Source organism: Hyposmocoma kahamanoa, unplaced genomic scaffold (assembly GCF_003589595.1).
Source record: "Hyposmocoma kahamanoa isolate Upper Pololo Valley unplaced genomic scaffold, ASM358959v1 202, whole genome shotgun sequence".
Taxonomy (NCBI): Eukaryota; Metazoa; Arthropoda; class Insecta; order Lepidoptera; family Cosmopterigidae; genus Hyposmocoma; species Hyposmocoma kahamanoa.
The window spans coordinates 8,667,501-8,694,364 of NW_020653726.1; the positions used below are offsets into that span (position 1 = coordinate 8,667,501).

A 26,864-nucleotide genomic window follows, 5' to 3' on the forward strand; every position below is an offset into this window, starting at 1 on the left:
TATTATGCTGATAACAACACGTTGAAAATAATTGTACTTACTTTGCACAAAAATGCAATAAGGAGATTTGAACAACGTAAATCCATTAGGCGGTTCAATCCAAAAAAAAACAAAGAGGAGAGAAAACAAAGGCCAAATAAAAGACTACGTAACTCAGGACAAGAATACGTTGATGTTAGAACACAAAAGACGATACTTGCGAAGAAACTCGGCCATTATAGCAATACTGGCCACTGCAAAAAAATGTTTTTAACGGCAATTCAATGAAATCGACTCACCTTTTTTCTATATTAAGCATAATTAGTTGTTTATTTCTTTATAATCAAGCAGAAGCAGCTTGGTGCAGAAAATTTGAAAAACGCTAGCTGGAAATTCTTGCCATTGAAGGATTTTTTCAATTAGAGGTAGTCTAATCTAAAATATACAATATACACCGCGCAAGCGCGCACACATGCACAAACACACACGCACGCCCACAAACACACACCCACACACACCTACACACACCCATATCACGCACTCCCTCGAGCGCGCGTGCAGGCACACCCACACAAAGGCCACACGCTCTCGTGGACTCCTGTCCGCATTCCATCTATATAGGGAGAAGGGGATGACTGAAAACCAGCGCTGCGACTGTCCCGAACAGGAGCAGCACCAGCTGAGAAGGCAAAAGTGTTAATATAATAATTATAATTAAATGTTCCCAAAATATTTACTTAATATCTTAGGTGCAGTTGCTTTTTTAAGGTTTTTATAATTTAGTTTTTTTTGTTTTGTTTTTTTTTGATGCAATAAAGAGAGATTTTATTTATATTTTTTGTTATTTTATTTTTATGTAAGGCGAGTGCAGGTATACAATAAGGGATGTAGCGCTCAATCAAAGGAGGATCAAAGTGATTGGTGAAAGAGTTGAAGAGCACATTTAACGATAATAATAATGTGCCAGACAACCATACCAATTGCCTGGTCTCAAACTAGTGTGTTCCCTGTACTATGAGTACAAAAGTGAGAGACTGAACACTCTAACCAGAACCAATTTAGAAAAGTTCGTTTCTCAAATGGGTTCTATCGAGAATCGAACCAGCATGCAGCGCCCACAGTGCTAACCTTTGGGTCACCGAGGTCGGCAAACGAATTTCGATGTCTCGAATGATTTCCCAAAGCTGCATCTCCTTACTGTCCAGCTAACTCAAAGCCAGAAAATAATGCATTGTTTTTACTTGAAGAAGAGTCTAATACGAGTAATCTCATTATTAACTCTTTACAAAATATTATTCATAGAATAAACCTTTCTTTCCAACGACCATTAAATCAGTTTGTGCTACATATAAGAACGCCACAATAAAACCGCAAGAAAAGTAGCACGCTGTTGACAAAGAAGCTGTGCTGTGTTTTATAGACGTCGACTTTTTGTTTATAATTTATCTATGTTTTTAAATATTGTATTTCCTTTATAAGACCTGAAACCATAAGAAAACGTTGTCCAAGTCAGTACAAAGGGATTTTTGCACTGTTACATTTCTTAAATAGCTGCATGCAAATCCTGTGGCCTTTAATTGAAGCATCACTTTAGGACAAGTCTATTTGTATTGCGTCATCTGAAATAATGTATGACTGTCGGTTGTCCTAAATAAATCTCCGTTCAATATTTTGTACCAAATTGAGGATGATTCAGCACATAACGCTTAATATGCAGTTCACACCTTTATAGTTTTAGCTGTATACAATTCATTGACTGAAATATAAAGATTTCAAAGACTGGAAACAGCTCTTCATTATTCAAAAGTTGTTTTTATTAAAATAAATTATTTGCGAAAGAACCACGAAACGAATACGGACAATTCCCTATATTTCTCTTTCTCAGAAGCGAGTCGAAACAAAAATACCTTAGGGAAGTACTACTTATTAAAGAAACTATAGTAAGCATTGCCAAAGCAAAGTACGAAATCTTGATGAGAATTCTAGAGAAACCTCAATCTACGCTGTAAAATTTTAATACATTTTAGATATTGACATTTGAATGATGAGGGCTGTCAAAATGTTGATTTTGTTATATATTTTCTATTGAATTGTCTTTCTTTTCTGTTTTGACTTTCATAATACGTAATATGATTACAAATTTTTGGGCTATTGATGTTCGCCCACGTAAGCACAATATTCTTATAAAACATTGAGCGGAGAAAAAAGTGTAAATGACTTTCAACAGACTATTGGGTATTTCTTTTCTAAAAGTTCATTTGTTTAGAAGCAATGCTTGTAACTTTTGAGCTATAAGCTTTCGAAATTGACAGAATCTATAATATTTTTAGCAATATTGAATAGTTGCGAAAAATAAGGTTCGCCCGTGAAATAAGAATTTCCAACGTTCGTTTGTTTTGACAATAAAAATATCGTGTACCGGGTGAATTTAAACTTGTGGTATACGTGGGGCGCATTATAAGTTTCCGGAATGAATAACAAAAAAATACTATAAATGGTCAGAAATGAATTTACTGTTTCTCAAAATATTTTCCGTTAGCGTTAATGCACTTTTTCATACGAATGAACCAATTTTGAAAACATTTATGCCACTCCTCCGTGACAATCTCTGAAACATATTGTTTCATACTCTTCGACAGCCTCTTCAGATGATGAAAATCGTTGACCGCGTAACTGGTTCTTAATTTTTGGAAATAAATAAAACTCACAAGGTGCCAGATCGGGACTGTACGCGGGATGGCTCATAAGGTCAACGTTGTTCACCTTCAAAAATTCATTTGTCTATCTGACCGTGTGTGAAATTACATTGTCGTGGTACAAGATGATACGGCGTTTACGGTTATTTTTATGGAGTTTGTCAATAATTTCCGGCAAACAAATGATCGTGTACCAATCACTATTCACGGTACAACGAATCTCCAAAGCAACAGTAGCCACGAGTCCAGTTTTATTAAAAAAAGAAGTAGTCATACGCTTAGAGGCACTTTGCATGCGCACCACTTGGGTTGCTTTGGGCTCATCTCGAAAGACCCATACGATCGATTGCTGCTTTGTTTTGGGATCGTAACTATAAATCCATGTTTCGTCACCTGTTGCTATGTCCCACACCAAATTTGACGCCCCTTCGTTGAATCCGGTAAGCATGTCATTGCACCAAGTGACGCGATCCGTTTTTTGAGCCTCAGTCAAAGTGTGTGGGACCCACCGAGAGCACAGCTTGCATGGTGCTTCATCGCCAAAAGCAGTCTGAAGCCGAGGGATGCTCCGCTGAGCTGTTAAATTACACTTAAAGTCGTAGAAAATCATACTACGAAAATTTTCACGAGCTAAATCAGTGGGGATGTAGACAACCAATTTCTAAAATAACGCCGCAATGTGAAAACAAGTGATAGTCCGATGAACAAACTGTATTCTACAGCCAAAGAATTCCATTTTCAAATGTTGTAATTACTTTTTAAATATTGTTTATGTAAGTGGCCAGTTCCGGAAACTTATAGTGCGCCCTATGTATTGCAATATTTATTTTATTGACTGACTGGTTTCGAACCAGCATCAGTTACCATACCGGGATTAAAGCTCTTACGAAACTCTACATGTACTTGTTGCAGATCTTTGTATTGGGTTGGGTACAATTTTTCAAAAAAAAGGAGGAGTCTCAATCCGACTGTATTTTTTTTTTGTATATTACGTGATAACTTCGGCATTGATGATTTTTTTTTTGTTGAAAAGAGGGTCCTTCAGTATTAGTCCCATTTAAATTTGAAGAAAATATTCCACTTCCAAGGGTGGCAGACTAGGGGATGAATCCGGTTTCGCGCACTTTTCTGTAACCGATTTCAATAAAACTTGACTAATAGATGTAATTTTAAAAATTCCACAAACTTTTGAGATCGGTTTTTTTATAAAAAAATTATCTAACATAAATTGAATTGAATCAATAGTTTTATTTGCGAAGTCATAATTCCTTCTTCCACTTTTCCCATCTCGGTATGTCTTCGATGTATGAATAAATCACGATGTTCATAGAACTATTTGCCATTACAACCCAACTACGTTTAAAAAATTGCAATCTCACACGGAATAGCAAACTAGGTTAACCCTTCTTACATTATTGGATCATGTGTTAAGTGGCAGCGCACGGCGAAAGGCACACCGATCGGAAATTAAAAGAGATCATCCTAGTGCAAAGGGGCCATTCGCCTTGTAAACGCTTCACTGGGTAAACTTGAATACTTTATGACTTTAAGATGGCGGTGATTTCATTTTCTTTTCCACTTAATTGAACACTGGCCATAAAATCAAGGAGCGACTTCAGGAGATCGAATTTTAATGCAATGAATTATGTTAGATTCAGCTTAAAAAACACCTATTTTAAACGACTTACCTTTTTCCTAACGATACCGACGTCTTCTGTAAGGTTCATATTATTTTGCCATAACTTAATGAAGTTCAAAAACAATAATAGGAATAGCCCTTTTATATCATTAAAATGCGTAATATTATGAGCGTTATATTCTTAAAGATAGAATATAGTCATAGAAACGGACGTGGTGGAACAACGAGCACATTCATCCTGGGTTAAATAATATTATCGGGTTGGGTTACGCTAAGTACCGCTTAAACTAAAATGTATGGCCTTCCTAACACTTAGTTAAGAGCGGGTCGGGTTATTGGATGCGAGTAGTCGATTACTCGAGCGGGCGCGATCGGCAACGGAACATCATAAGCGCTAATATGCCTATAAAATATTCGTGTAAAACTCTTATACGATATACCTGCTCGTCCATCGGAAAATTGGAAAACAGATTTTTGTACTGGATATAACGATATCAGAAGTATCAATTAACGTAAGGGACATTTTGTCGAAAATGAGTTACATGTATCATTGGATTCGGAAGTTCCCGCTCTATCGATTGGAATTATTAAAATTTAAGAATGCCCAGTGGTTTAAAATATAGCATGTCCTTTAAATTAAAAAACATTAAAAAAAGATGTTTAGTTGTGACTTACGTTACTAATATTTTATGTGTAAGCCGTCGAGCACAGTGTGAGCAGGGAGAGAAATAGAAAATTGTACGTAATTCTATTGTAATGGATCCTTTAGCGAGTCTTCTTTCTTTCTTCGGGCTATAGAGCCCGTCATGAAAGAAGACTCACTGTTATTTCGCTATCGAAATAACAGCGAGGGCAATGTATCCGCACAGTCCTTAGATGCCGAGTCATTGATCCTTTTGACATGCCCTATTTACTTTGTTTCAAATGATCACAATTATTTCAATATTATTTCTAATATTATTATTTTCTACTCTCTATTGTTTGTGGTTTATATTTACTTAAGAAATACTTTCATTGAAACATAGGCACATACATTCAAGTATCATTGTCTTAAGCCTACGAATGAATATATTGTCTTTACCAGCAGCTTCACGCTCCGTTGTGAATGTTCCGTCATGCGTTAAATCAAAAGCAGTAAATTACGACACTCCGTAAAGATATATCGTTATTATAAGTGTTTAAATAAACATTTCATTTTATAAGTATGTTAACAAATACAAGGAATGACCTTAACAATCGAATCGGTGTCCAGACAACTGGAATAAGGGATCAAATCCCTGAGGCCCTTGAGGCCGGTAACAAAAGGCATTTGCAAATAGAAGCAACAAAGTCGCCGGGTTAACGTTTCTTCTTTTTTTTTGAAATATAAGACTCATTTCGGATTCCCTCGAGTACTGACAACTTGTTACGTATCATGCGGTTTCATATTTTTGTAATTAAAAGGCGAAAATTTAAGGTTCATTTTAAAGTTATACAATATATCTTTAGCTTTTGGCTCTGTGTAAAGACGGCCTGACACTGTCAGTAATTTTACAGATTTCCTTGTACAGTTCCCGACCACCGAGTGCCACGCACTAGCTCCGCCAAATTCATATTAATAATTAACTAATTACATAACGACAACCCAAGCCATAATTATTAACCAATTAGAGATGACAACCCATCATCGCTATCTTAATTGGGTCCTCATTCGCTATTCATTGATCCATGCACAGCGTCTGCATTATCCAGCAGACTAAGCAACACATGAATCGTTATATTAATTACAGTATACAAAAATTTTATATAAAAAAACGATTAGCCAGTTTTATTGATGTACAATTTGCAAAAGCCTATTCTGTACACTATTTTTAATACACTTTGTGTACTATAGACCTTTCAAACGTGAAAAAGGCTCAACTTGTCGCTAAACCTTTCACTCATTCCCTCTATTCAGTTTATCACGCGGCCCATCGGCAAAACAAAAGGAAAGATAAATGAAGATCGAGTTAGTATTCATTCAGAATAAGCACTGCCCATGAAGCCTTAAATCTCATTTACACACTATCGCGCGTGTTTATCCTAAGCTTCCCTATTAGCGTGCTTATACAGACCAGTATACTTTGTCTTAACACGTCATATCAAACGGAGAATAAAAATCTTATCCCTTTTCACGAGATCCATTAAGAAAAATATAACGGAAAATATATAAAAGCAGACATTACTCCACGTTTAGTCACTGATTATAATATCGGCCTGAAAGCCTTTTTATGTACGCAAGCAATCATTACTTCATGTAAAGTTTATTGATAAACGATACCTGGCAGATATTACTCGCGTAACATTCGTAGATAAATAGGTAAAACAATTCACACAACAATTATCTGTAAAACATTTTTAAGAAGCGCAAAATTCAACAACAACGAAAATCAACCCTTTAATACATGTCACGATTGGGCACGGGTCTCTTTTCAGGCAAGGGTTTATGAACCTTCTTCGATGTGCAACTTTCATCACGATCTTTCCCTAACCGAAAAGCTCGTGGAAAATTTCAAATTAAATTTCATATGTAAATTCCGAAAACCGAGAGGCGGTAGTTCAAACTATTAGGCTACCACGGCGTTTTTTATAAAAAAAATCAACATATAGGCTCAACTCACACTGGCGCAGAATGGAAGCGTCGCGTCGCGTCCTGTTTTTCAACAACACCGCCTGGTTTGCAAAACACAAATTTGTATCTTAGTAATGGGAAAATAGAGATGAATATGCTACGAAAAACATGACGCGTCGCGACGCTTCGACTCTGCGCCAGTGTGAGTTGCGCCTAAGGGCTTATTTTGTTTACAATTTCTTTGTTTTGTAGTGGTTTGTGGAGCATAGCAATCTGCAGTAGATGAGCTGCAATAAGCGACGTTGTTAGAGGTCTGTGTTGTTGTTTTAACGACCGTGTAGAGCGAAACACATTAGTCTCCAACCTACACATTTGTGTTCTGGTTATGAATATAACAACTAAGTATTTATTTCACGCTTCTTTTTAAAAACAGCTTTTTGACAATATTAAATGCAATATTAAACGCTGGTATATTTATAATTAAATAATTGTAACTTTTTATGAAAAAAAAATCAACCTCAAAAGTTCGTGGAACTACATCTATTTACCACGTTTTCTTGAAATCGGTTACCGGAAAGCACGCGAAACCGGCTTCATCCCCTAGTTTGCTACCCTTAGAAGTGGAATATTTTCTTCAAATTTAAATGGAACCAATACTGAGGTACTCCCTTTCCAACAAAAAAAAAATCATCCAATTCGGTTTCCACATGCCGGAGTAATACATATATATGAAAGCTATATGACCATAGCGTAAGTAGACAAATACATTTTTTCGAACAAAACTAGGGGTATACTTGCTTGGGCCGGGAGAATTTAATTATAATATTTAATGTATTTTAATGTACATTGGGCGTTCAGTACTTTTCCCATTTAGAGGTTAAATAGACTCTAAACTTATTTCTTTTAAGTTAAAATTCCTTTGCATTATAAACTTGTAATATTATTTGTTTATAATTTACATATATTGTAAGTAAAGATAATCACGGTGTGGAAAACCACGTCCTAGAACTTTTAAAAAGGACCGGGCAAAAACCCAGAATCAATGGAAAAAGAGAAGAACCCCATGTGTGTGACCTAACAGGGTCATGATAAATAATACAATATTTTTTAATTCATTACCATTGTTTATATTAATGATGATCGTATTATCCTAACATTACATTTTACATTGTGATATTGATGATACTACATAAATGACTCCATTATATCCTAACTGGTTGCTGAAGTATACATTTCCTCTGTTCTGTTTAGATAAATAATAGGGTTTAACCATGGTTTAACGCAATTATTTCGCATTGTTCGCAGACATATCGCAGTTTTAAATGATCGAAATGTTACTCTGATTTAAACTTCCACGATTTTCACACATTATTTCATTTTAAATTTGGGACTTAAGCGAATATAGAGACATATTTTATTTATATCGACGTTTCGGACAAACGGCAACGACTATGGTCTCGAAAGGATTAAAGAAGCGGGTGTCCACATCTTCTAGTCGTGCGAGTTTTTCTAACTACCCGCACTTGGTCTTCATTATTTTTTTATGCACTAGGGTTGTCACTACACCGTCACATAACACTCACGATATCCGGCGACTTGTCGAGCGATACTATGGGTCGTATTACAGAACTCTTCTCAAATCTCAAGTCAGGATTTGAGTATGATTTAAAGCACTAGAAATCATACTCAAGTCTTTGCCATTAGGGTCGTATTTCCAGTGCTTGAAATCATACTCAAGTCCTGATTTGAGTATGAATACAACCCTTAATGTCGCTTACATTTGCTGATGACTGGATCTCACGACGATGAAAGTTTAAAACCGTCTTCTCGGATAAAATTACAATGTGTTTTTTTTCACGTACAATTCTAATACAGTAATGACGTTCTGTAGAAAGGATCTTGGGATTATGAAACTTAGTCTAGTGATTCGATCGTGATTCCAGCAAATGTTTGGCTATTTTAAAAGGTAAATAAAATATATTTTTATACAGGATTAAGGCCCAAATTTTAAATTATATAATGACTTTTTAGTAGCCCTCGCATTAAGGAAACCCTGTATCGCGGGTGCCATAGACACACACATAGTCAACTACAAATTACACCCAAGCTCATGAGATAAATAAATATAGGTCATAAACATATTTCTCCTAGTCCCGGGAATCGAACCGGGAACCTGTGACTGACCAGCATGGTAACTGTTCGGCCACGGAGGCAGTTTAACTAACATAAGAGCAATAACATTAAAATGTTTATTGTCCGATATTGGATAATAAAAATAAAAATTATAATTGTGGCAAATTAATTATTGGTACTTGGAATATTTAATATTTATGTCGCCGAACGGTTACCACGTTGGACTGTCACGCAGAGGCCCCGGATTCGATTCTCGGCCGGGAGAAAGATTTTTAAGGCCAACATTTATTTCTCTCATGAGGTTGGGTGTAATTTGTGGTTATCTATGTGTGTGTCCATGGCAGCCTCGAAACAGGGTTTCCGTAGTGCGGCACTATGAGTGTGTGCGTTATTTATTTACTTTTATTTTACATGTAAACTTTTGCTAAAAGTATTTTTCCTGTAAATTTTGATCCCTGGGCTAATGCAATAGACGTAATGAGTGCACGTAATCCTATTTTACTTAAAATGCGACACATACTGAGTTTCGCATTCGCATTATTTATTAACACTCCATTCTGCTACGGCTGCCGAACCTGTCACACGGTACTGCCATAAAATTTGTTATGCATTAAAGCCTAAAAGGCAATAAAACCCAGTAATAAAACGAAATTATGTAACAGAAATTTATATTTGCGGTACGTTATGAAGCAATAGAAAAGAAAATAATAATACTTTTGAATTCATACGTTCCTAACGTGAATGACATGAATACAGATTTGCATTTCATGGAAATTGCATTATATATTGGAAAATGAATATCTGGTTTTAACGTAAACGCAACAAGCTTAAGGTATAATAAATATAATAATAGCATTTCGTTCCATCGACTAACTTGAGAAACTTTTTAACCGACTTCGAAAAAAGGAGGTGGTTCTCAATTCGACTTTTATTATGTTACGCGATAATTACGGCATTTTTGGATCGATTTTGATGATTTTTTTTTGTTGGAAAGAGGATATCTCAGTATTGGCTCAATTTAAAATTGACGAGAATATTCCACCTCTAAGAGTGGCAAACTAGTGGGATGAATCCAGTTTCGCGCACTTTCCGGTAACAGATTTCAATAAAATTTGGCAAATAGATGTGATTCCACGAACTTTTAAGGTCGCTTTTTTTAGTACTCTGTACTCAGATTATTATGACACCAAGTGACGAAACGGACAAGTCGTGCATCTGGTGGAAAGCGAAACGCCTGTCCAAAACAGTTGTAATGCCACTCAGAGCTTTGAATTGCAAAGATCTGAGGAGCGCTGTCACTGCGCCCGTCACCGTGAGACGCATGTTGACAAGTCCCATGTGCTTGTAATTTCACCAGCACGCTCTCTTCAGAACCGGAACTCAGTAATGCTCGCATGCTCGGCGGCAGAAATAGGTAAGGTGAAATCAATTAAATCTATCGCTTGTTGATGTGTTCGTAAATAATTCATATACTGGAACTAAGATGTTAAATATTCATAATTGGTTGTAAAAAAAAATCTTGATGTACAAAATAAAAATATTTAAGGTAAATTTAATTTATAAAAAACGATACGTAAACAATTTTCTTCAGAAAACCAATTTATTACTCGTCTGTGTACTTTTCAGTTTATGCTTTTATTACAATTAGAAATTAAATTAGCTATCAAAGATTTCGTCTATATTTGGCTACTGCCATGGAATAGAATAATAATCTCATTCAGTGAAAAAAAGATTTTAATCGAGTGAATCAATCAAGATTTTTGATAGAATTAATCACAATGTGATTAAATGCATTTGCAATCTTTAAAATTGTTGCTACAATAATCTTGCTTAATTGACTCTGATGAAAACTAGTTACGTTAGTTACCTCCCTTGAACAACATAATTGTATTTATTGTTATTGAACATCAAGGTGTTTTTATCTTCAGTATTTATTTATTATGACTACAAAGAAAAAATCCTTCGAACCGATTGGACCAGTGTCTGTTGCGTCACGTGGCTACATCAACAGAACAACCTGTATATTTCAGTCACTTTACACACATCTAAATGAGTAAATAGTATTTATAAAGATACAAGAAGCAAACATATGTACATAAAACCATAAATACTAAAACCACATAATAGACACGATGTTTCTATTGACTTCATCACATATTGTAATTTTTCAGCACGCCCCGCATTGAAACTTACGAGAATAGCCAATTATGGCATGAACACACAATCTCTTCACAAGTCTTTGATCTGACCAGCAACTACAATTTACACTTTGGATACTTTTCAATATTCATCACCCTGAGACATAAGTTAAATAGCACCTGTACCTGAAATGTCACCAGCACCCTTCAAAACCGGAACGCAGTAAAGTTTGGCGACAGAAATAGACAAACTATTTCACAACGCGCTCTACTGCTACTATAATAAGCCGTTCGAAAAATAATTCATTTAACATAAATCCAAATAAAATGGTACGCAATATTGAGATACGTCACGTTTTTTTTTTGTTTTATACATTACTTGTTTATTATTAAAGTCTCTTGAAGCATAGTTTTCTAAGATAACTTCGAAAATCGTTCGAACGAAATCCAATGGTTCGTTAATTCTTCACTAAAAGTGAAGTTTTTAATCCGAATTGAGGAAATTCTTAATAAAATCAAAGTTCAGCTTGGAGTCTCCTGTATTAATATGTATAGGCGCAGCGAAATTAAACAATAAATTTTAATTGTTATTTTCACCTGCCAAATATTTTTATTTGCCAACATGAATTATTAATAATTATTCATGTTGGCAAAATATTTTATGTCTTCAATGAATATTTCATTACTGATAATTCCATCCACATTTACAGCATTTATAATTGTCTAATAAATAATATTTTACATTTTACTTACTAAAACTGATCCAACTGAAGTGAAGGAACATAATTAACTTTGTAACAAATCAACAAACCGAAAATTTACGTATATTAAGAACACAAAATCTGGTATCCCTTTTTAAATTAGTTTTTTGTGCAATTTTGTTACGAAAGTAAGAAAGTACTACAAATAACACATTTATTTGGTTTGGAAGGGTAAGGGTGCTGGTGAAATTACAGGCACATGGACCTCGTCAACTTATGTCTTCGTCACTTAGTATTATAAAAAATTAATACTGGCGTAAGGTTACGCAATAACATTATATATATATATATATATTTGAACTATATATTGACTGCAATAATGTCCCACTTCTGGCAAAGGCCTTTCCGCCTTCGCTTGCCGTGCCATTTTAGCCTAGTCCCATTTTAACAGTCTAATAAACCATGTATAACTTCATATACACGTAACAGCGCGACTTGTATGTGTGCACGCCTGCCGCGCGTTATGTACAGATTTGCATAATCTCGAGGTGCATTCGCGTTGCATAGAGCGGGTCGTCTTATGCACCATTCAAGAATTGAAACGTTCGTTCGGTGTTTAAAATATGGTATCAAACTATATAGTGCAGACGTGTTTAGTTAGGCGTGTTAGATGTGTATGTCTCGAATTCAGAATTGTTCAGCATTTTATTTCTGTTTCATAACCATACTCCCATTATCGAGATACCCAACCGTGATGCTGGCATAAAAAAATTCAGTACGACTACATTTTAATACAGTACGACAATACTGTAATGATCATCTTTTTCGCCACCACTAAATTCTTTTTACAACCTGTAGATACAACTAAAATAATAATGTGACAACCCTAGGCTCCGACTAAAGTGTAGACACCGACGCGCTACGGGAATTGCACTGCTTGTCTTATTTTACTATAATTTAGCCTGGCAGATTTTACACCAACCTTACCTATACGAGTTTTGGAACGCAGCGTGGTATTTCCAACGATCCGTCTTTTTAACACCTAAAATGCTGCATTCAACAGCTCTTTGACAAACCTCCAATTTCGAATGAATTGAATGTTATTTCTTATAAATATGTCGGCGTCCGAACATTGTAACCATACTTAACTTGTCAATAGAAGATTACTTTAACGAATTAGATATAAAGATAATATTTGAAATAATGTTCAACTACATAAACAGACTTCTCAACAATTAATATATTCCCTTTTTCCCTTAAAAGCTCTGTGACTCGCAAGTATTAATAGGTACTAGTATTACATTTTGTCATTTTGCCTCTATAATACACTGTCTGCAATGTTGTTTAAAAGTAATTTCATATTGTCCCAAGCTGATACATGGTTTACAGAGTTTTTTTCTACCAAAAACGGAACACAGATTTTGTTTCATTTGCTTAAATGTACATTACAAAATTTTTCGTTACACTATATTTTAATGTTTCACTATTTTGAGAAATTGATTCCCGATACTCATATCCCTAATATTTTGTTTCGACGAATTGAATATTTTATTTTTTGTGTTTGACTAAAATAAAATATAAAGGAAGCTTTTCACAAAGCATTCATACTACCCGAATCTTTTTGGTTTAGTTTTTTATGTTATTTCGGAGAACACATTCCTTTTGTTGCTCTGTCAGGTAACTATGAGTTAATGAACAAAATATTTAAAATTCACCTGGTCATTTGTTTAAGATACAATTTTATCTAATATTATTTTCAGAATGAATATTTAGCAGTCAAGACTATGGAAAGCAAACAGTAGAATAAACATAAATTAACCAAACAAAATTCTGTCAAAAGAATACTGTGTAATAATAATTACCCATATAATAGATTTTTGGACAAACTATATTTTTTTGGCTATAAGATATTACAGTGTTAGAAATTGAAGCCAAAACTCTCATCCCACACTAACGAAAAAAGTCGAACCGTGTTCGGAATAGTAAGATTCGAAAGAAAGTAATTCGTGATTGTGGTAAATTACGCATTTTAGTATATTTAAGTACTTGAAGTTCTGGGTTGGATTACACAAAGAATTCTCACATGTTGAACTAATTTCATTCAAAATTATATTACTTATTTTATTTTATATCATTTGCTTGAATGGTGAAGAGTGATACTACAACTTAGAAATGTTAAAGTAAGGATATAAAAATCACTAATTTACTAAATACTTCAACATGAATTACTACCGAATTCCCTATACTATAGGTGAGTTAGTGACAACTAAGTAGCCGTGCGGAAGTTCGCGGTTAGATAATAGCGTTAATCTCCCAGCTTGAGAAGCTATCAAGGGCGGAGATGGAATCGATAGAGGCTGAGCCACAACTGATTAGATCAGCGGCCAAAGAGTTAGTATACTTTAATCTATTACACTAGCAGTCGTACAAATTGTAAGATAGTTGGAACTTAGCGAAGTTTACCTGAATTTAGGCTTTAGATTAGCTTTGTATCCAGGTCGTCTTTACTGTCTGTAATATTATCTAACTTTATAGTTTCTACGTCAGAAACTATGAGGGTAGATACTGGTAATTTTACAACTTGAACTTTGGATCGTTGTTGTCTTGAATTGAATTTAAACTTAGAGTGTAATCTGTACATTGCTTCACTAGTTAACCGGCTTCAAAAAACAGGATTAGTTTCTCATTTCGACTGTATTTTTTTGTGTATGTTACGCGATTACTCGACATTTGTGAAACGAGTTTGATGATTATTTTCTTTATTGGAAAGGCGGTACCTCAGTATTGGTCCTATTTAAATTTGAAGAAAATACTCCACCTTTAGGTGTAGCAAATTAGGGGATAAATGGGGAAGGCCCCTTGCCTTAGGTCAAAGCAAAATAAAATTAAATATTCCCAACTATGGATAAATATCACTGGTAAACACCATTGACTTACAAATAAAAAGTCAATGATAAACACTCAATATTATCTGCCTGGCTAGCTCATTCCCAAAATGTATAGAGACTGTCACGTCTATCCAAAGTACTACGGTATTGATACTCCTGGACAAAATTCAACACTAAAACAAAACACTATCAGCATCAGTGACAGTGTTTTGTTTTTTGTGTTTTGGAACATGTAGTTAAAGTGAATGTTCTTCTTTAAAGATTAAAGTCTTTGCAAATTGATGTAATTCAACAAATTTTTTTTAAATTGGTTTACTTTTTTTTAATAAAAAGGCATAATTCTAGACACTCTATGATCATTATTTTATCATTAAGCCACATCATAAGATCGTTTTGTCTACGCCACGACTGCACATAATTGTACTCGTTTTATTTTGTTTATTGCTTTTTATCTATTTTTTTTAATTCTTTAAATAAATTTTTGAAACCTAATACCTAAGTAATATACAATTTATTATTTAATTCAGCATTTTTTAATTAATGTGTTAATCAATAAATTATTGAGATTTTTCATTTATATGTATATTCAAATTTATTGTTATTATCAGGCATATCATTATAATATAATGACATACAAATTAAAAGGTACGTCGTGCTTCGGAATAATATTACGTATTTTGTGGTTTTACAGAACGAGTATTGTATGCAGACGCATACTAATTACTCAATTAATAATTAAGCCTGACGTTGTGTTTTTAGGTAGTGATTTGCTTGGAATACCAAAAGACTGTTTTCTTAGTTTCAATTTCCCCCCAACCCATCGTAGGAAATAAAGTAGAAGACAAAACCAGAAGATGGTTACATTGTCTCCCTGCAGCTTTATTATTAGCAAATGTGGAATTTACGGCATGATGAGAACTTTTGTGTTTTACTGATATGTTTTTATTTTCTTTTATTTTTTTATTTATTTCTTATTTTCTTCTTTAAATCCAGAAATCAAGGCAGGACTCAATTTTTATACATGTTATGTTGTAAAAGAGCACAATTTGTTATTTTTTACTTTCGATAGCCATAAAAATGTAATAGAAAATACATACTCGAATATACTAGTGATATGCCTGACGACCTCAGTGGCCCAACAGTTTGCACTGTAAATGCAGGGGTCCCGGGTACCTGGTAGGACCCATTTGGGAAATAAACTTTTTTAAATTGGCTGTTGTTTGGGTGTTCCAGGTAGAGCCCCGATGTGAATTCTCTACGAATGTCATATGTAATGTGCTTTTCATAGTACATGTACAGGGAAATTTCTAATTTGAGACCAGGTGATTGGTGAGAGTATCTGGCTCATGATATTAAAATATATGCACTGCCGGACATGCATTTTCAGTATTAAGTTGCCAAGCTGAAACAATGTTTCATTGATCGAAAACTACAACTTACTACTACTTCAAATCCATGAGTCCTTGTTGACAATTTGAATTTATAAAACCGGGAAAAACTGTTTTCTTCAGTGGTAACAATATTTTTGTATTCTGCTCTCTAAGAATAAAAATGCAAGGTGGCTCGATTTATGTGTCCGGGATTATAATTCACCTACCTACTTTAAGCGGTAACAATAATACTACTACTAACAATAATAATAATAGACAACCACAATTTAAACCCAAACTCACGAGAGAAATAAACGTAGGCCATACAAATATTTCTCCTGGCCCGGGAATCGAACCTGGGACCTCTGCGTTACCATGTCGACATGGTAACCGTTCGGCCACAGAGGCAGTTGCAAAGTGAAAGGTTTTTCATCTCTCTACAATAAGAAGTTTAATTGTCTAATTTGTGTTCTTTTGTGTGGCACATAAATGGAATTTCGAAATATATTACAGTATCAATAATTTTGTACATTACTTGTTATCGCACTGACGGGTACTAACTACTATCAATGGTTTGGTACAAATATACAAATTTGTTGTATCCTTTAGGATAAGTTTTTTGAACTTAGTCGCATTGTATAAGACCGACACACGAACAATGTTAGAGTTCGTGCGTATCTCATGAGTTACTAGTTCTATAGATCAACTACGAAAGGTGTACTCGATAAAGTCACGGCTTAACCGATTAGATCTGCACGGCATGCCAGTAAACTGGATAAGAGTAATACGACCGCCTATGCTACAGCCACTATAGAAAGAACTCTGACATAAGGTGTTTTGGTAAATTACTGTTATATTTCTTTTGTTTTGTGATGCCAAGTGATAGGACTACTAAGGTGTGTGCCTGGTGTTAAGCGACACGCCTGTCCATAGCAGTTGCAGTGCCATTCAGAGCTTTAAATCGTGAAGATCTGAGGGACACTGCCACTGCGCCTGTCATCCTGAGACATAAGTTGACAAGTCTCTTGTGCCTGTAATTTCACCAACCCCCGTACCTTTTAAAACCAGAAGGCAGTAATGCTCACATTATCTACTGCATGGCGGCAGAAATAGGTACGGTGGCAGTACTTCCCTGGAGGAACTCTTTCACAAGGAGCTCTACTGCCACTAATTTCGAAATTCAAATGAGACGAGGCTTAACAGTCAAAGGAACAAAGGACAAGTCAAATTGAAATATGTAACATGTGAAACAGGTTATGTGTTTGGAGTCAAGGAATGAAGGGTGCTATGGCAAGTGGAGGACATAATGAACATATATTATTCACCTGTAACAAAATTGCGTTTTTATTAACGAAAAGTAATCTTAGAAAATGAACCTATTTTTTCGGATCTAATCGTGTATATTTGTTTTGTGAAACATACCACCATTTCAGCCATGACCAGCCGTGAACAATCGCGAAAACAATCGAAAAATAATTGTCCAATGGTCTCTTACTATATTTCGTATCTTTGTTATTGTCTAGCACAGACATGGCAACACTGCCTCTCGCGCCGCACTGGCCGTAACCAATCAAAGAAACAAGAACCGATACAAGCGCCAAACGCACGCGTTCATCATTACTAATTATTTATTCAAATTTTTCATTTCTCTAAAATTATAACGTGAATACAGTCCAGTAGCATCTTTATTATCCACAGGGTCTAAATAGGTATAATAAAGCGACAGGTGATCGTTCTCCTACAAAGTTGTAATTTTTCAGATGTGGTCTTATTACACCAACAGAGCTATTTTTATAAATAAGCAGTATTTTCTAAATGGCGTTTACGTGCATAGATTTATAATGAACGATGTCACAGATCAACCAATAGTAGTGGCCGTGTAGTTGTGATTGGCTTGTTTCGGCCCGTCTCAGACAAATTGGATCCAGTTAGCCTCCAGGTCATGTTACTTAAAGGTAAAATGAGAAGTTCTGTAAAGACCCAAGATACTTCATATGACACCGGTCTCGTATTTTCTGGACACCATGTGTTAGTTTTAGTTGAGTCCGAAAGGTTGTTAGGATATTGTCTTGATCAGTTAATGAAATTGAGAACACAAGATATAGTAAATGAAGAATATTCCATTTCATGTGAAAAAAAGTGCTTGTTGTAATGTAAGTACCATTATACTCAAAGTTCCAGCGAAGAAATTTCGTAAGAATAATTTGCTTCATGTTCCACTTAGTAGTACTAATTTTAGAATGAATAATTATCTACCAAGATTATTATCATCATTTAACCAACTCAATGACGACTGTCGCATAGATCTTTTCAGTAGGTAACAGCGTTATGAATATAGAAACAATTAGGACTAATAACTTCTTTTTTAACTGCCTCCGTGTTTTCTTCCTTTTTAAGTGCCTCCGTGGCCGAACGGTTACCATGCCGGACTGCCACGCAGAGGTCCCAGGTTCGATTCCCGGATCGGGAGAAATATTTGTATGGCCTACATTTATTTCTCTCGTGAGTTTGGGTGTAATTTGTGTGTGTCCATGGCACCCGCGACACAGGGTTTCCCTAGTGCGGGGCTATGTTAAATGTGTGCGTTATTATTGTCTTTTCAAGTGACTGATAAAGCGATTGTTGTGTTCTCATTTATGTTATTTAGTTATTTATGGTAGAATTATTTTCGTACGTGGAAGCTTGTAATTGGCATCTAATTAATCATATTTAAATCCATGTTGTAAAAGTAGCTCTTAGCTCCCTTAAGAAAATAAAATAAATGAAATATGTGAAAAGAAAAAATTGTGACCGCTCGCCTTCATCTCCTACATCATGAATGTTAAAACTATACAACTTGGCAAAACTCGTCTGCCTTTACAAGTAAACACTACTAATTCCGATTACGACATTCTTTTAAAAATATTGAAAAGATACAAAAAAAAAGCTTCCGACAACATTACGTCAACATCTATAAGACAAACCTCAAATACATTTAGAGTACTTATACACAGATACTACCCATTGTGAATGCAGGCACCTGGGTTAGTTCACAACAATTATTAAATGGCCGCTTGATTGTTTTTGGTAATTACATGACAGTCAACTTGGGTAATTTGTGTGAACAGCACGTACGCAGCTACTTGCTTATAAAATATTCCAAAAACAATTACGCGCTTATTTCTGAATAGCTTTATATGTAATACTATACCACAAAATTCTGTGAAGACCTTTGTTTAAAAGCCAAATTTTTGTCATTCTATAATAATTGAAAGTTTCACTAGTTAGTAATTAAGAAAATTTAGGTCTAATTTTCACCGTTCGAAATGCCAAGGACTTTACTAAATAGATGATTTTTAACATTGACTTACAAATAAATGGACGACGGGTCTAATACAAAATCCACGAAAAAAATGTCCCAAGTCAACCTATTTAAACGTAGTTACATATAAAGGAATATGAAAATGCTAAAACGTTGAATTTAAATTGTAATGTCATCGCAGTACTGTCTAATTTTGCTTACTTCGCTGTCAGTCGAACAAACGAAGACTAAAGCGTGAATGACGCTCTGTATACGATTTTAACGCCCTATAAGTTCGGACACTTTTTAGCGCGTACCCGACGTCCATATAATTGTAAGTCAATGATTTTTAACGTTCCTTGTAAAATTCATGGATAAAACCATTGACTTACAAATAAATAGACGACGGGTCTAATACAAAAACCACGAAAAAAATGTCCCAAGTCAACCTATTTAAACGTAGTGACATGTCTGAATTCCATATGAATGATAAAGAAAGTATTTTTGTTACATAATTACATAAATGTTTGATAAATGGCGAATTTAATTTTGAGACTATGTTTTTAATATAAGTATCAAAATTCACTTGTCATCTTCACTAAATTGTCTTTAAAAATAAATTGTGCTTATTATTTAATGTATTTTCTCAATTAAATAACAAAAGAAAAGAAAGTGAAAAAGTTTTCACGATTCGATTTTCATTAATATAGTCTCAATAGTTCAAAAAAAATTCAGTCAACTGATAAACTAAAGGTTTTTTAATTTACAGAATGAATCATTAGAATCCATAGATTGTGTAAAAGAATCAGGTATGTAGGTAGAAAGGTCGCAGCCGGAGGCCACGGACCCCCTCACTTATTCATACGCCCCCGGTAGGTTAAGGTAATAAATAGCCCTAAACGCCGACTTTAATCATTCCATTGATTGATATTAAATAAACAGGACGTGATTTTGTATCATTCATATTTGTATGTATATGTAAATTAAAGCTTGATTTGAATTTATTATAACATATTTTTATTATCAGCTTTATTGTATTTATTCACCTCACTCGCCAGAAATACAATGTGTTTTATTATTAAACTCATACGTATCTCAGTGAATATATTTCTCTACATTGTATAGAATATTCAAATATTCATCTTATTTTCCTTTGTGAAATTTACGCAACTCTCCATTGAATACAGCCAATATGAACAAAATAGTGAAATTTAATAAAAAAAATCGTTTGATGCGGAACGTTGTGAAATACCGATGGGAATAAAAGTATGGCAAAGTGCAAAGTCGATGCCAATACACACGGTATTATAGAATGTCTAGTAGGAGGCAGTACATCACGAATAGTTGATTCGTGATTTATACTCGTAACTTGAACAGCAGAGCCTTCGACCTAACTTACGAGAGAGCTCTATCACAATTTAGCTTGACTGTACCCAACATCAATCTTTAGTCATGTTAGCAGTTGATATTAATGAAATTAACGCTCTTGATAGATAGCCCCCAGAGTAGAAGTAAAATATAATAAATATAGTAACAAATTCTGTAAAAAATAATGGTAATAATGCAGAAAAGGTGCTATAAAATAATAACTAAAACATTACAAAACGTTACGAGCGAGTTTTTCGAATCATTCGAGTTCACGCTTACTTCGGCGGTATAGTGTTGTAGATTTTTAGGCAATAGTAGGAAAATGTATACGTTGCCAACTGGCTCCTCGTGGAAGTCGAATCTCTTTTTTTTACTCTACGAACGAAGGCGGGGATTGGCTGCTATTTAATGTAGTTTCGAGTGGTCTATTCGAGTCAAGTGTGTTTCTCAGCACAACTAGCACAAAAAACACAGACTGACATGTAAATTACGAATACGCGTGTTTAACGCACAGTACAAAAACAAATTTAAAAAAGCCGTGGTAGCCTAATGGTACTACCTACCTACCGCCTCTCGAGCGGAGGCCGTAGGTTAGAATCCAGACTCGCATCTCGGAATGTATATGCGAAATTTAATTTGAAGTCAAAGAAAACATCATGATGAAACCTGCTCGTCGAAAACTGCTGCTTCTGAAAACGTGGGAAGTCCCCAACCCGCATTGCGCCAGCGTGGCGAACTATGACCTAAAACCATCGCCTGAGACGAAACCCGTGCTAAATAGTGGGACATATTAATAGATTGATGACAAACACTAATTTACAATGTGGTTGTCCATTGCCATACAGCGAGAAAATACGGCAAGTGTGATGGGCACTTTTCCACCTGGAATATTTGCAATAAAAGATTCGCAATAAATGTAGTATTTGCTTCTTTCTACCTTAATACTCCTATTTCTACCTCTAACTTTTTAAAACTCTTATATCTTTACTTAGTATTTGTAATTTATTACGATCACGTGAATCGGTCAGTGTGAAAAGGGCCCGCAGAGTTTACTTGCCCTCTGAGTTGAGCCACTGACTCGACTATTTTATTTCATTATTTCTTTTCCTCATCTTTCTCTGTGTAGCAAAAAGTAATATTTACTACAGTGACGCTCACAATTCCCACGACCTACACATTGCGCACGCCTCGTTTGTTTTTGACTTGGACGTTAAACTTAAAGCGAGTTTAACATACTTGGCAAGTAAACTACTTTCCTTTTACTGGCCTGTCATTGTGGGTAATCCTCATGAGAAAATAACTTACGTTCCAGCTGCCTTCACGCGTCTCCTCAATATTTTACAAGTGATTTCGTATCTCGTAAAAATACAAGAAGTTAGACAGGAACTTTTAAAAAGAGAGGGTTTCACCTCTTATTTTTTCCTTACAAACCCATCATAGGAGGTTGGATAGTTTAACTTCGGGGACCCTTCGATAAAGTGTCATAATTTAGGTGAAATATTGTTTTTCTACCAAAATAGCATATTTCGTTATCTTATTTGCGGTTAGTGAATAACTTTTAGTTTCTTTTGTTCCGATATTCTACCCTTTACTGGAATAAAGTTGACCTGTTGATAAGTTATATATTGTGGCTCCCATGTTTGCCGTCTTATCTCGAATATTTACTGTACACACAATTTTCTATTTCAACAGTTTTCTTGTGTAAGTTTTAATTTTGTATATATAGAAAGAACTGCAAATATTAAGTGATACCAAAAATGAGGCGAATTCTGATTACGAAAGTTTTGTCGACCTTTTGACAAACATGAGAAATAGCTACTATGCATATAATATTCACGAACATGTCTGAAAACAAACAATATAATTTTGGTATTTAGTCCGATATATTCGGTGTATGAAGTGAAGCAAAATGAAAACCATCACGACAAACTTTTCTCTTTGCGTGAAAGTTTGTGATGTGAACAGAAACCCGAAGCTACCTCTCTCGGGACGAAGCACATGCATGTTTAATGGCGTCCTAAAAAGGTCAAGAGAGTAGCTGAGAGAAGAGGTAGGTAGTGAATATATAACGACTCCCGGTAAACCCTCCATAGGCGGCACCCGTGACAGCCTCTTCTCAACTTTAAGCAACTAACACGCTGCGGACACGTAGTTTGTAGGTGTCTCTCAAACAAATTAATTGTGTCTTAGTTTAGAGCAGTAACGAGCCAACTCGAACAAACTTTTGAGGGAGGTACGAGTGGAAACGTCGACTTCGACACCCGAATATTATGGCGTGAGTTCGCAATTTTGACGCGACGTTGACTGACGCCTAATACCGCGGGCGTATACCAAAATTGAAAACTTTTGCTCGGTCTTGGTCGAGTGAAATCTTGTATAATATAAATGGGACCCAGTTGTCTAAGAATGGCACGTCTCCACGTGCTCTATAACAAGTTACGTATTTTAATGATAACAGATTAATATTACAAAAATCTTACCTTTAGGTGGGTTGATATGCAAGGCGCTCCTGAAAAGGGTTTCTTCATCGCGCCAATCTTGATTCCTTGTGAGCGTGTGACCACACATTGCCGATAACGCGATAAGGAGGGCAAACACAAATACTCTACTTCGCGTTTCATTGCGTCGCCAGCCGCGAGTTAGAGTCCCCGCTCCCAGACCAAGAAGCAAACATAGTCCAACACTGGGTATGTACAACACACGCTCCGCCACAACGAAACCAACGTAGAACAGCAGATTACTTGCGGGTACGAACGGGAGAACCATGAATGCCACTGATATCAGCATCGCGATTTGCGAATTGCAGTAAACGTAATATCTATGAGGAGTGTGAGCTTTCAGTTTTGGGCACACACAAGTGGAATGATGCATCATTGTGTTGTTGTTGTTAATGGCTCTGCAGGCGCTCGTGTGCTCCTCTGTAAGTGAATGTTTGCAACCGTTGCAGGGGCACATTAGCTTTTTAGATGATGTATTCTCTTTGTACGGTGCATGATAGCTTTTTCTCTCAACGCAGTCAGGTCCACGATAGTACTGTTTGTTGTTGTAATTCCACTTTTGTTTAGCTTTACAGTTCTGTTTTTTATAGTACTTGTTTTCTTTACTTGAATTTTCTTGATGTTTTTTGAACTCTTTTACAATTGCTCTCCATGTTACTTTTGAAAGTATTGCATAAAATATTATTGTTAGTATATTTCGTGGATCTAAGAGAGTTGTTATGCGAGGTATTGAGTCCATGGACCAGTCGAAACTAAGATGAAAAGGGTATAAAAGGAGAAAGAAATTGAAAACGGGGAGGTAGGTAAAGGTGTAAAATCTAGTGAGGAAGGAAGGATCGCGAGAGGCGGGGTTATCCGCTGCAGCGAATACCGAGGGCGAGCCAGCGATTCGCAGCCTCCAGTATAGCAGGGCAAAGCCTCCCATACTCAGCGCAGATACGCTGCGCCAGCGACGCTGAAACAAAAAAACAACATTGTTACCCGTGTGGAACCTTACATGCACCTTTTGTTGCATTTCTCTATTTTAAAGTATGCATACAAATCAACAACAGTAACCCTACTTGTAAACACACTAAATGCACCTTTTTAGGCGCGGCGGTGATCAGGTGTACAGATGCTATTATATGTATTTACTGACTTATACATACATTATATATTTTACGTATTCCTCGCAGTGTCATAGATATTATCGCATTCTCGAAAACTTTCTTAAACCAAATTTGATTGATCACCACTGAACGATATTACATTAATATTTGTCGTAGCATTTGCCGCTATACTCAAGAATAATACTATGTTTTTCAATGTACTATGTGTCCGTATTTTATTTTTTATTTTGCAAAATCTTTGTGAACTTTGTCAAAAACCCTATTGGGAAATAGAAGTACCTACATATCTTTGCCACTGTGCCATGTGTAAATAATTTATAATACGAGTGTACCTTTATGAGCGTAAAATGTAATTAATTTACCTAACTCAAGTCACAAAGTCGCTTAAGCTAAGTGTATCCGTGCAATAGTTATATGTGCCACATCTCCCCAGTGGTAATAATTTTAATCCACAGCGAAGGCAGCTCGATAAAATTGATTTATACGGGATAGAATCGCGGAGAGACGGTCCTTTGGATTATTAAATTACTATAGCACCTATCGCGGCAACCCTTCAGACACTGTATGATTAATATGAAAATAGTCTAATCTCTTTAAAGGGGTATTATGAAAAGTTTGCGGGTTATATATTTACTGGGGGTTGGGCGAGGTGAGACTAAGCTGGTGAAGGCGCGCCGGCTTGTTAGTTGCGGGAAGCTCGAGGATAAGATTTATAGAGGTTGCCGCGTCCCCTGCCTGACCTGGCCCAGGGGAAACCCCTGCGCAGAACTAACGACGCCGTTTCGGATTTCCAGCACAATTTACACTGCCAAGGGAGAGCGCAGGAGTGAAACGGAAATCTCGGAGAAACTTAGATGAGCACGGCATTAATCAATCGGAATAAGGGCGGCAAGCCTGAATTATACACGAGCCTTTTCCCAACCGTACAATAATTACACGTTCACACGTGACCTCTGATGAAATTCTCTATATTTACCACAATACGTTACACAAGCACGTAAAACTGTCTGGCTGTAATTACGGCTTTGAACGTTTTTTCTTTTCATGTTTTGGTAACCGAATTCTTCAATGTGATATTTTTCACATTATTATTATTATTAATATCTAATGATAACGTGTATTGTCATCTTCTTGAATGCGTACTATTCACGTATTTCTCGAAGAAAGTCTCAATTGTTCAAAGCCTAGCAGGAAAAAAATGTTTATGTGATAATCTCGCTAATGTACACTGTTTGAAAGTTCTTTATCAATTTACGTAATAATGGTTCATTAAACTGTTGTATAGATGTATCTTTAAGTTCCATATAATATACTGAAAGCAACATAGAGCTCGGTGAAACGCACTGTATCTAAGTCAACATTAAATTGATTAAGCGCGCTTTTGATAGAGGGAATATAGTGTTCCAATGTGCTTGTACAGAGTGTTTAATACTTGTGTAATGCAAAGCCTTATTCTAGTCATTAAAATGTACGACGAGTCACGCAAGATAGAGATATATATATGTATACAAAAAGTCATAAATATTTGTAGAAAATTGTACCCTACGCCATTTGCACTGCGTTCAAATTTTCAGTTTGCAACAGCGGCGCTTTTGTGTAGATTGTCCAACTTCCGCTGCTGCTACGTGTACAAATTTATATCATTTACAATTAAAATTAGCTCATATTTTTTTCATCTTTAACACAAATACTTTCGTAAGCGGTAAAATCAGTATTGGCACCGAGAGTAGAAAAAATATTAGATACGCAATTTTGCAAAACATACAGAATTTTCATTAGCACAATTCGATTTTTCAAGCACCTAGTATAGCGTACATGCTGAGAGTACACGCTCCAAGCAAACAGTCTGTCTATTTCGTTAGCGCGAGTTAAACTCAAAGCAAATAACTTAATGAAATAAGAGAGAACTTGGCCTAACCGTCAGAGGGGTGCTTATCTGGAAAATTTACTGGCTTGCTGACATTACCGTCCTCGGCTCGGAAATGTCGGCTCATTTGCCAGTCCGTTTGAAAAACCAACACCATTAAGTAGTAACGAATCCGGTCGAGGCCGAGGCGTCTGAGCTGCTATCAAACTCAGGAAATTTGAAACTCGGGTTTGGACGCTGATGAATATTTAAACAATCACTGACTTTCGTGACTTCATTCACGTTCGGGATGAAAAATTGTTTCCTTGAGTGAATCGAGGACGTAAACTCTCTACTCACCGAATTACATCTAAATTCCTTCAACTGTAACAAGATGGAAGTTTAGCAAAGTTCATGAAATGAGATAAAGTTTTGCAAACTAAATTCAATCGAATTTCTATATATATTTTTCAAACAACAAAAAACCTGCCGAATGAAATATCTTACTGATGTATACGCATAAATATGCGAAACCTACGTGACTCGAACAATATTGAAACGAGTCATTCTTAATGCTCCAAATTTATTTACCTAAATACCAATGTCACAGGTATTCGTGTGAATATAAA

The 26,864-nt window shown here is 35.6% G+C and overlaps 1 protein-coding gene and 1 long non-coding RNA gene across 2 annotated transcripts in view; one reads left to right on the forward strand and one right to left on the reverse strand.

Moving 5' to 3' along the window:
- LOC113226979 (transmembrane and TPR repeat-containing protein CG4341) overlaps positions 1–26,864 on the reverse strand; it is a 167,227-nt gene that overhangs the window by 60,970 nt on the left and 79,393 nt on the right. Inside the window, exon 4 of the mRNA XM_026459827.1 lies at positions 23,263–24,235. Within this exon, the coding sequence (XP_026315612.1) occupies positions 23,263–24,235 (973 nt within the window). The remainder of the gene's footprint in view (positions 1–23,262; positions 24,236–26,864) is intronic.
- Positions 1–26,864, forward strand: part of LOC113226980 — an 86,344-nt gene that overhangs the window by 39,243 nt on the left and 20,237 nt on the right. The gene's annotated exons all lie outside the window — the stretch shown is intronic.